At 43.7% G+C, this 12,070-nt stretch overlaps 2 protein-coding genes across 3 annotated transcripts; one reads left to right on the forward strand and one right to left on the reverse strand.

The window, feature by feature from the left end:
- Positions 1-4,070: 4,070 nt before the first annotated feature.
- On the forward strand, positions 4,071-5,997 carry LOC110532135 (myosin light chain kinase family member 4-like). 2 transcript variants are annotated; one of them, XR_002474810.2, is made up of 3 exons: positions 4,071-4,201; positions 4,742-5,154; positions 5,474-5,997. XR_002474810.2 is itself a non-coding variant. In XM_036988050.1 (2 exons), the coding sequence occupies exons 1-2, from the start codon at positions 4,119-4,121 to the stop codon at positions 4,953-4,955; spliced, it is 297 nt and encodes a 98-aa protein (XP_036843945.1). In that variant the 5' UTR covers positions 4,071-4,118; the 3' UTR covers positions 4,956-5,256. The 2 variants fall into 2 exon arrangements, 1 of the variants encoding a protein (XP_036843945.1); XM_036988050.1 differs by lacking the exon at positions 5,474-5,997 and having other exon boundaries at positions 4,742-5,256.
- A 64-nt stretch (positions 5,998-6,061) lies between these two features.
- LOC110532134 (zinc finger protein PLAGL2) lies at positions 6,062-11,624 on the reverse strand. The gene is made up of 2 exons (XM_021615762.2): positions 11,491-11,624; positions 6,062-10,562 (listed from the first exon to the last, which is right to left on the reverse strand). The coding sequence occupies exon 2, from the start codon at positions 10,063-10,065 to the stop codon at positions 8,791-8,793; it is 1,275 nt and encodes a 424-aa protein (XP_021471437.2). The 5' UTR covers positions 10,066-10,562; positions 11,491-11,624; the 3' UTR covers positions 6,062-8,790.
- Between the last annotated feature and the right edge of the window lie 446 nt (positions 11,625-12,070).

A 12,070-nucleotide genomic window follows, 5' to 3' on the forward strand; every position in this document is an offset into this window, starting at 1 on the left:
TTCTTCCTACTCTGTCTTCTACTGTTTTCATTGATCTAAGAGGTAGGTAGAATTTGAAGAGTGCCAACCTTTGTATTTGTTGAGGGAGCTGTAACCAACTCTGCTGACCTTTGTAGCATATGTAACTAGTAACAATTTGTAGCATTTGTAACGATCACTTCCATTTCCTGAGGATAACTGTGATGATAGCCTCAAATCTGTGACTCTTGCCTCTCTGCTTCTAGTCTAAAGGCTGGTTTTGCAGAGGCCTGTTGAGTGCCACTGTTCGTCCATAATGGGTTCAGGGCATTGTCTGCCAGCAGTCTCACTTCCTACAGACCTACCTGCCCTAGAGACCAAAGTAGATCACTTGGATGAGCTCTCCAGAGGAATAAGTGCCTGCTCCATCTGCCCCACCTGCAGTCTGCACAGTGGCCAGCGAGAGGCGACAGAGAGACAGCTTTTGGCCCATTCCAGGTTGCTAGAGAACATCAAAGTTTATTTGTCACGTGCTCCGAATACAACAGGTGTAGTAGACCTTACAGTGAAATGCTTACTTACAGGCTCTAACCAATAGTGCGAAAAAAAGGTATGTGTGTGCGTGTGTGTGTGTGTAGGTAAGTAAAGAAATAAAACAAGAGTAAAAATACATTTGAAAATAACAGTAGCAAGGCTGTAAACAGACACTGGTTAGTCAGGCTTATTGAGGTAGTATGTACATGTAGGTATGGTTAAAGTGACTAGGCATATATGATGAACAGAGAGTAGCAGTAGCGTAAAAAGAGGGGTTGCCGGCTGGTGGGACACAATGCAGATAGCCCGGTTAGCCAATGTGCGGGAGCACTGGTTGGTCGGGCCAATTGAGGTAGTATGTACATGAATGTAGAGTTAAAGTGACTATGCATATATGAGAAACAGAGAGTAGCACCAGTGTAAAAGAGGGGTGGGGGGGCACACAATCCAAATAGTCCGGGTAACCATTTGGTTACCTGTTCAAGAGTCTTATGGCTTGGGGGTAAAAACTGTTGAGAAACTTTTTTGTCCTAGACTTGGCACTCCGGTACCGCTTGCCAAGCGGTAGTAGAGAGAACAGTCTATGACTGGGGTGGCTGGGGTCTTTGACAATTTTTAGGGCCTTCCTCTGTCACCGCCTGGTGTTGAGGTCCTGGATGGCAGGCAGCTTTGCCCCATTGCTGTACTGGGCCGTACGCACTACCCTCTGAAGTGCCTTGCGGTCGGAGGCCAAGCAATTGCCATACCAGGCAGTGATGCAACCGGTCAGGATACTCTCTATGTTGCAGCTGTAGAACCTTTCGAGGATCTCCGGACCCATGCCAAGTCCTTTTAGTTTCCTGTTGGGGAATAGGCTTTGTCATGCCCTCTTCACGACTGTCTTGGTGTGTTTGGACCATTCTAGTTTGTTGTTGATGTGAACACCAAGGAACTTGAAGCTCACAACCAGCTCCACTACAGCCCCGTCGATGAGAATGGGGGCGTGCTCGGTGCTCCTTTTCCTGTAGTCCACAATCATCTCCTTAGTCTTGGTAACGTTGAGTGATAGGTTGTTATTCTGGCACCACCCGGCCAGGTCTCTGACCTCCTCCCTATAGGCTGTCTCGTCGTTGTCGGTGATCAGGCCTACCAACTTGGAGAGGATGAGTAAAATGCAGAGGACTTTAGAGGGCCTGACGAAAGGTAACAAGTTCAATGACACATGGAAGTATTGTATCATTATTCACAGACTTAGTTTGACTGAGCTCACTACAGGTCAAAAAGGTTGTATTTCAATGTCTCAACCAACACCATGTGATTCATCTGAATTAAAGTTTCAAACAGCATTTGAAAGATGAATAGCTGTGAAGTGGATATAAATTACAATGATTTTGCTCTCTCAATGTTGATGTTACAACAATGCTCATGCTATTGTGAAAATGAGAGGCTTGTAGGAAATGAGTCCAACTTCCATTGAAGAGTATTCTGTTTTGTCTTGTAACTGAGGTCTGGAGCAAAGGGGCCCCCACACCTGCCAGGGAAATTCCCAAGCCCCACCCATTGAGCCACTACCTAGGACAGCATCTCTGCCAGACAGGACCTCACTTGTCACTGCTAAGTTAACTTGAGTCGGTTTCCTCATTGTGTAAATGGTTAAATGTACTTTTACCATGTTGATAAATGTCAACATGATATAAATACATATATATATATATATATATATATATATATATAAATACATATACATATATATATATGTATATATATATAAATACATATACACATATATATATATATAAATACATATATATATATATATATACACATATATATATATATATATATATACATATATATATATATATATATACACATATATATATATGTATATATATATACACATATATATATATATATATAAATACATATACATATATATATACACATATATATATGTATATATATATACACATATATATATATATATATAAATACATATACATATATATATATTGCTCAAAAAAATAAAGGGAACACTAAAATAACACATCCTAGATCTAAATGAATGAAATATTCTTATTAAATACTTTTTTCTTTACATAGTTGAATGTGCTGACAACAAAATCACACAAAAATGATCATTGGAAATCAAATTTATCAACCCATGAAGGTCTGGATTTGGAGTCACACTCAAAATTAAAGTGGAAAAACACACTACAGGCTGATCCAACTTTGATGTAATGTCCTTAAAACAAGTCAAAATGAGGCTCAGTAGTGTGTGTGGCCTCCACGTGCCTGTATGACCTGTATGACCTCCCTACAACGCCTGGGCATGCTCCTGATGAGGTGGCGGATGGTCTCCTGAGGGATCTCCTCCCAGACCTGGACTAAAGCATCCGCCAACTCCTGGACAGTCTGTGGTGCAGTCTGTTGGTGGGTGGAGCGAGACATGATGTCCCAGATGTGCTCAATTGGATTCAGGTCTGGGGAATGGGCGGGCCAGTCCATAGCATCAATGCCTTCCTCTTGCAGGAACTGCTGACACACTCCAGCCACATGAGGTCTAGCATTGTCTTGCATTAGGAGGAACCCAGGGCCAACCGCACCAGCATATGGTCTCACAAGGGGTCTGAGGATCTCATCTCGGTACCTAATGGCAGTCAGGCTACCTTTGGCGAGCACATGGAGCCCCCCAAAGAAATGCCACCCCACACCATGACTGACCCACCGCCAAACCGGTCATGCTGGAGGATGTTGCAGGCAGCAGAACGTTCTCCACGGCGTCTCCAGACTGTCACGACTGTCACATGTGCTCAGTGTGAACCTGCTTTCATCTGTGAAGAGCACAGGGCGCCAGTGGCGAATTTGCCAATCTGGGTGTTCTCTGGCAAATGCCAAACATCCTGCATGGTGTTGGGCTGTAAGCACAACCCCCACCTGTGGACGTTGGGCCCTCATACCACCCTCATGGAGTCTGTTTCTGACCATTTGAGCAGACACATGCACATTTGTGGCCTGCTGGAGGTCATTTTGCAGGGCTCTGGCAGTGCTCCTCCTGCTCCTCCTTGCACAAAGGCGGAGGTAGCGGTCCTGCTGCTGGGTTGTTGCCCTCCTACGGCCTCCTCCACATCTGTCTCCTGGTAGTGCCTCCATGCTCTGGACACTACGCTGACAGACACAGCAAACCTTCTTGCCACAGCTCGCATTGATGTGCCATCCTGGATGAGCTGCACTACCTGAGCCACTTGTGTGGGTTGTAGACTCCGTCTCATGCTACCACTAGAGTGAAAGCACCGCCAGCATTCAAAAGTGACAAAAACATCAGCCAGGAAGCATAGGAACTGAGAAGTGGTCTGTGGTCACCACCTGCAGAACCACTCCTTTATTGGGGGTGTCTTGCTAATTGTCTATAATTTCCACCTGTTGTCTATTCCATTTGCACAACAGCATGTGAAATGTATTGTCAATCAGTGTTGCTTCCTAAGTGGACAGTTTGATTTCACAGAAGTGTGATTGACTTGGAGTTACATTGTGTTGTTTAAGTGTTCCCTTTGTTTTTTTGAGCAGTGTATAAACATATATATATTTATTTTTTACAGGTACATATTTGTATGTTGACATTTGCCTGTGAAAAAAGGTGAATAACGATGAACCAGCTGAGTCATCCCAACATCCTCCAGCTCTACGAGGTCTTTGAGGCCAAGCACCAGCTGGTGTTAATTCTGGAATAGTAAGTTGCTACTCTTCCTTCATATTCCATTCTGATATTCCTTGTCACTCCATTATACTGTAGTGCTTCCCAACATTCTACATATAATTTAACAGGGATCAATAAATTAACAATTCATTAATATACTTTACTGATCTCCACTAAAGTACAAAATACAGACACTCAGAGACATACAGTGGGGCAAAAAAGTATTTAGTCAGCCACCAATTGTGCAAGTTCTCCCACATAATTTGCAAATAAATTCATAAAACATCCTACAATGTGATTTTCTGGAATTTTTTTCTCCTAATTTTGTCTGTCATAGTTGAAGTGTACCTATGATGAAAATTACAGGCCTCTCTCATCTTTTTAAGTGGGAGAACTTGCACAATTGGTGGCTGACTAAATACTTTTTTGCCCCACTGTACATACAGTAGACAGAATCATCCCAAATATGGATACATGACGAAACAAAGTGCATTACATCCATCAAATAAAAGAACACAATGGAAAGGGGAAAGGAGCAGCGGAGTTGGTCAGCGTGCTGTCTGTGTGTGGCAGTGTTGAGGGTGGAGAGCTGTTTGAAAGGATCGTGGATGAGAGTGCACTGCTGACCGAGGTGGATGCCATGGTGTTTGCCAAGCGGATCTGTGAAAGGGTCAGCTACATGCATCAGTTGTACGTCCTCCACCTCGACCTGAAAGTGAGTATGGTGGACTCGATATGCATCGTCTCAAACCAGATTTTAAGGCCCACCACCAACTGTCACAAATGACAAGACACATTTTAATCACCACTTGAAGCACTGCGTGGTCACTCACCATGAATCAAAGAGGCACTCATGCATGTGTCGGTGTCATGAAAAGTAATCAATGGTTCTTTTATCCACTCCAATGTTTACAACCGGAGAATATCCTTTGTGTGAATCACACTGGCCATCAGGTGAAGATTATCGACTTTGGGCTGGTCAGAAGGTAATCCCTCCTTTCTCCACAGCTGTGTGTGTGTTGGGGGCTTTATTGTGAGTAGCTCTCTCAAAGGTAACCTTGAAAATGAATGTTCTTTCTTCCTGGGAATCAGATACAGGTCACGGATAGGCTCTGAGTCAATTTTAGAACCCCTGAATTTCTGGCTCCAGAGGTGGTCAACTTTGACTTTGTGTCCTTCCCCACAGATGTGGACCTTAGGGGTCATCACTTATATGCTGCGAGTCTAATATACACTACATTAACAAAAGTATGTGATTATTACAGTTTAATTGTAATACTTCTACCCGTTTCCCTGTTTGGCCAGAGGACGAATAAGTGCTGCACAGTGTCTAAGACGCCCGTGGCGCAACAACATTGCAGAGAAGGCTAAGGGCAGCAATATAGTACTGAAGTCCCAGGTCCTACTGAAGAAATACCTGGCGAAGAGACTATGGAAGATCATCAGTTCAACAGATTTCCTACACCACACATGGTACTCTGGTTCATTTTGTGGTTAGAAGATATATTGTTTACATTACAGCAGTTTTATCATCTTTGCACTGCAATCAACTTCATGTAAATTGATTCGGGTCTACCAGTTGATGAGATGCAACGAAGCTTCCTGCCTTGCTCACTGTATGTTGTAAATGTGCTTCTGACCTCTTCCGTTGGACTGCATTCCTGTAAAGACTTCCCTCACAATCAGTCAGAAGATCCTCATCTTGGTCTGTCTGTGTAAAATAAACTGGTGTGTGATTAAATAGTGGCTACGCTACATCATTTGACTCGTAAAATGTACATAAATGTTCTTTAATATTTGTACCTTTTCGTGTGGAAATGTATGGAAGCAAATTCATGCCAAAACAAATGACATTACACCTATGGATAAATGTGTTCGATAGTGAAAAATCAATCAATCTATGTGGTACTTTAATGTTCACATTCTGACAATAAGAAAATGCTTCAAAGATAATATGATAAGAGCAATTCTTATTTTGTAACTTCTTCTACAGGGTGATGGTACTAACAGCAAGAGGGTAGTCCTAAAAGCTAACGGGGATGTTTGCCTAAATAGTAGCTCATTTTACTGCAGGCAACACCGCAATTCAATACAACAAAATCACCATTTAACATAATATAATGGGAACTTAATTATTGTGCTAACATCCTTCCGTCAATATGCTGAGCTAACCTCAAAACAAATCTAGTACTAAAGTGTGCGTTCGTTGAACTGACAAAAAATAAACTCTACACAATAATATGAAGTAACAAGTTGCTCTTTTCTGAGGTAGTCAACGGTCACGTTCCGGGCCGACTACATTGCAGACAGGTGCATTGCATCAACCAATGGTGGCATGTTACGTCATCGACTGTACAGCCGGGCATCCGATTGCTATATCATATGATGTGGTTGGCAGATATCTTAAAACACCTATCCAGGTGTTGTGAGATCTGGCAGGCATCTGCAATGTAGTCAGTCTGGAATGCGGCAAACAAGTATAAAATAAACATGGGTGTGGAACAGAGATCTACATATCAGGATAGGATATAATACATGAGAACTGGTAAAAGAGACAATGTTCAAGGAGATGTTATACAACATTTTCCGTACTGCTTGTTACACTTCTTGTTATATTTTTAGATTACACCGGTGACAGAATATGGCAGAAAAAAAAAACATATACTATAATAGTATAGAGGTAGAAAGAATACGGGTCAATTAATATCACTGTATGTTGTATCAACAACAACAAAATGCAACTAGATTCATAAAACCTACATTTTCACTTTAGATCTAATGGCACAACTCAGAGCCAAAGTCAATTGGAAAGATATAGACCTACCCTAACCCCACAGGACACAATTCTGTTTAGCTGTTCATCTAGGATGTTGTTGAGGTAAAAGGAACAAAACATTTTTTAAGACATCAATTCTCTCCTTTCATAATGTCATAAGTGCTTTAACACAGTCGAAAGTAGGCATCCAAGAGGCACAACAGTAGCATTTTTTAAGACATCGGTGCGACATTTCACTGAATACAGGATACAGTCAATGATATGCAGTAATATGAAACCCATTTCAGTAAAACTCTCTAAAGAGGTGTTTGCCAAACCTCTCGAGTACCCCCTGCAATTCCACTTATTTGGTCTATACCAGAACACGCACAGCTGATTTAAAACGTCAACTTAAACAATAAGGCCCGGGGAGGTGTGGTATATGGCCAATATACCACGGTTCAAGGCTGATCTTATACACGACTCAATAAGGAGTGCTTGGATACAGCCATTAGCTATGGTATATCGGCCATTTACCACAAACCCCTGAGGTGCCTTAATGCTATTATAAACTGGTTACCGATGTAATTAAAACAGTAAATAAATGTGTCATACCCGTGGAATACGGTCTGATATACCACGGATTTCAGCCAATCAGCATTTAGGGCTCAAACCACCCAGTTTATAATAATAATCAAGCCCTTGATTACTTGAACCAGTGTGCTAAAACTGTCTGGAACAGACCAAATAAGTGGAATGGGGTACTGGGTAGAGGAAACTTCTTTAAAGTAACTTAAAAATTAAACGTGTCTAGTTTTTGTATAAATAAGCGTTACATGATGACACAAAAGTACAATATTATGCAAACTGATGTTATATATCTAGCATAACAATTGTCATCAAAGTAAATCACATTGTTGAAAAAAAATAATCAAGATGAGTGGCAGGTGTCATGTAGCACTTATGTCCACATTGTATAGACCTGACGCGATCTTTCCAAAGTGCAACCACTTGGCCTATTTCTAACAGGTTTCAGTAAAACAACATTTGGGTTGCTAAAAGACACTCCCCCTATTCTCCTTCTGCTCAAGTTTATTTTAATCGGATGAGGTAATACTGATGAGGTGGTTCATTGTGTTCAACGTCATAATGGAAATTATTGCCACCGAAAGCTTAATGACCATCGTTTTTAAAGACTGAAAATGTATGTGTTTTTTATTTTTTTTATTTTAATGCAAGCACATTGAAATCATATACACCACACAACGAAAAGTATGTGGACACCTGCTGTCTGGAACAGTTGACTGGGGCAGCTCTAGCAGGGCAGAAATTTGACAAACTGACTTGTTGAAAAGGTGGAATCCAATGACGGTGCCACGTTGAAAGTCAGAGCTCTTCAGTAAGGCCATTCTATTGCCAATGTTCGTCTATGGAGAATGTATGGCTGTGTGCTCGATTCTATACACCTGTCTGCAACAGGTGTGGCGCAAATAGCCCAATACACTGATTTGAAGGGTGTCCACATACTTTTGTATATATAGTGTATGTATCACTTGTGTATTCTGGTCATTTTAGACCAGGGATGGGCAACTGACCTGCGGATCAATGCACCAATGCATCAATGCACAAATTTGTAGAAATGAATTAAATTTGTTATAAAATTGCTAAATCTTCACTCTGCCCCATTGCTAAACGTGTTAACTGTAAACCCCCCCCCCCTCTCCGCTGTTAAGAAAGGGGACAACAAAATTCCACTTGCCCATCCCTGTTCTAAACACTCATATTCTATTGGAGGCTTTATTCGTGACTATTTGAAGTGTCCCTTGGCTTGGTGTTAGATCACGTGGGTCACATGGTATCAGGCTGCTCACTGTTGAAAGGCCTGGTAGTAGCGAGGTAGGGAGGTGGAAGTGCTCATTCCAGGGTTGCTGAACCCCTGAGGTAGCTGGTTGTTGTTGTGGTTGTGGGTTCCGGGACCCTGGGGTGCGTGCGGTTGTGGAGGCTGCAGGAAGGTAAGGCCTCCTGGGGCCTGAGAAGGCAGGGGACTGGAGGAGGAGGGCGGCTCAGTGGAAGTGGAGCTAGAGGGGTAGCCAATCACCAGACCTCCCATACTCATATGAGCACTGTAGGGAGGCAAGCCGAACGGCAGGAAGCCCAGGAGAGGACCCAGGTCCATGTTAGCAGCGCATGACAACTCGGCCGAGGAGAGAGCGGGGCTCCTGGACAGAATGTGGGGGTCCCCTGGCCCACCCTGGGCTTCTGAGAGCACCTCCCTCTGAGGAGAGGAGGAGGAAGAGGAGGAGGCTGCGGTCAGGTGTGGGGGCAGCCCACTCTGCAGGTCCATGAGAAAGCTCTCCGTGTCAGGGTGGGAGTATGAGGTAGATCCATGCTGGTACCTGGGCATGTGGCCATAAGGCTGCTGTTGCTGCTGGGGCTGGGGAAGGTGGTGGTGGGGGTGGGAAGCGGGGTCCGGCATGTGGCGGCCCACCCCCATGGCCGTGGACAGGGAAACCTGCATGAGGGAATGGTGGTGGTGGCCCATGCCTGGATTGGACATGGTCTGCAGGGGGTAGCTGCTGTACATGTCCATGGGGAAGGTCTCTATGGGCTCCTTTGAGGGGGGCCCCATGCCACATGACACAGGACTCTGCTCCTCCTTTACGGGGCCAGGTGTGGTGGGGGCAGGTGTGGCTGTGGGGGTGGTGGGTGTGGCCTCCTGGACGTGGCTCTTCTTCAGGTGGCGTGTCAGATGGTCCCTGCGGCCAAAGCGCTGGGCACAGCGCGGGCACAGGAAGTCCCGGCGGCCCGTGTGCACCACAGCGTGGCGCCGTACATCCTTGCGGGTGTAGAAGCGTCGGTCGCAACGCTCGCACGAATACTTCCTCTCCCTGATGGCGTCGGTGGCACCCCCCAGTGGCTGAGGCCTGTCGGTGTGGCTCCCTAGCTGCTCCAGCAGGGTGGGCTCTCCCTCCTGGAAATGGAGCTCACCAGAGAGGGAGGTGGGGGTGTGAGTGGCCAGAAGGTGGCGCCGGTAACCCAGCTGAGTGCTGTACTGTTTGCCACACTCCTGGCATTGGAACACCTGCCTGTTGGCGTCATGGGCCTGCAGGTGGCTTTTCAGGTGCTCCTTCTGTTGGAACATCTTCTAGCAGAGGGAACAGTGCTGGGTCTTCTGCAGAGGGCAACGGAGCATAAGCCTGAGTAGACTCATGGGGTATTTTAAGAGAGGACCTTCAAACTTGACAACCTTGGCTCCACCCTTAATGGAGAGTGGGGTGTTGAGTGCTGCTGAATGCTGTTAGTGGAGTGTTTCGTACTCTCTCCAGGCGACGGTCTGTCCGCCTGTCTCCCTTTCCAGTACAAGCTTCTATCAGATGGGGTGGTTCTGCAGCAGCAGCTGCCATAGCAACCCAATAGGGCCTGAGCGATGAAGGGAGAGGAGTCAAACACTCAGCCGTTAAAGCTCGGACTGGATGTGTATGAACCTACCTGAGCTTGTGTGAGTTGTATGTGTGTGTGTGTGTGTCTCTCCAGAGGGTAATTCTTGGGTAAGTTGTGTGGTTCTTCTCCCGGTCTCATCCAGCCACACCAGCCAGAGAAGGGGTTGAATGTGAGTGGCAGTTCTTCATGATTACAGCCCTATATATAAGCACAAATAAGCACAGATCAGCCTATAGTTGTTGTGTGATGAAATTACCCACAGTCACGCTGGTGCCTGACACACCCCATACCTATACCTGTGTAATAACCATAGACATATGTCATTGGTAGTAACAGTGTAATTACATAGTAATTCAGTAATTACTTTGAAATTGTAATGTAATGGAGTTCCTCGGATTTTGCAATTACACAGGTGAAAAAAGGAAAACTGTCGCAATAAGTTGAAGTTCAGGATTTAGTACAACGATGGTTATAATTGTGCAAGTGCTGCAGATCAATATTCTAGTCATAGTGCCCTCTTGTGGAAATTGGGTGGCATGATGAGCCAAGGTTTTCTATATTAGAAAATTCTAACTACAAAACCGTCTCTGATCTCAACACAATGTAAAACAAGGTATGTTAGTAACACTTGAAAACCAATCAAGTGTCTAAATACAACGAACATATGGTTAATCATCAACTCGAGCTGCTCAACCTGTATATGATCTTTAATGATGTGTTTCAGAAATGTGTTTTTTAAACGACTATCTAAATCACGCAACGCTAGTCAATTAGAATATAGAGTAAACAGAAAACTCGATAAACGGGACTAGCTAATGTAATTCATGATCGAAAAACGTAATGGTGGCACGTAGTGCGAAGATAAGGACGAACATTTAAAAAAACTTTTTTAACACTTTTGTATTCTGAACATTTGGTGAGCGCCAGCGGAACAGTTATGCTTTTCATTATTACAGATAGTAATTAAGTAATTAACAGAAATAGACATATTTCACTACTATTTGAAAACTGCAAAAGAAATTCAGCAAGTTCATGTCACGAAGTTGCTCGGCATGAGTCGATTTTTACTATCAGGCTGGCAGACTTATATTTGGGACTTTTCTGTTAGAAATTGGCATAAACGTACCTTTAAAACTTTCGGGAATCGGTTCTTGTTCCTTTTCTCTGAGATATTTTGTAAAACTATTTTATTATTTTCAGGGCCTGGGTTTTCCAGTGCAGCGCTGGAGTTTCAGAGCGCGTGCATTATGGGAGTGTGACGTCAGACACACCGCTTTGACAAACTTTTGCTGCGGTTGCTAAATACGGTTCACCAACACTGATTGACCTAGTATGCGATACTATACTTCATATTAAACTTGAACACTTATGACAATATGACATTATGGGCCCCATGTCATGATACTATATAAGAAGCGAAGATGATGGAGGAAGCTCATCTTTTCCATCTCATTTGCTGGTCAAAATCTGGAAATAGTATCTAAATCCATGTTGCAAACAGTTCCTCGATGAAGAACTTTGTTGAACTGTTAGCAACATGGATTTAGGTTGCATTAGTTGTGGAGTAAGTTTGCATAGCCTACTGTTCAAGTTTTTGTAATTTTCTTCTATAACGTATAGCTTCCAACTATATCACCATGTCAATTTCACAAACTCTGTCCAGGTTTGCATTCATAGCTCCATCCACAAATGTGGTGACATTTCCT

This window comes from Oncorhynchus mykiss, chromosome 9 (genome assembly GCF_013265735.2).
Source record: "Oncorhynchus mykiss isolate Arlee chromosome 9, USDA_OmykA_1.1, whole genome shotgun sequence".
In the NCBI taxonomy this organism is placed as follows: Eukaryota; Metazoa; Chordata; class Actinopteri; order Salmoniformes; family Salmonidae; genus Oncorhynchus; species Oncorhynchus mykiss.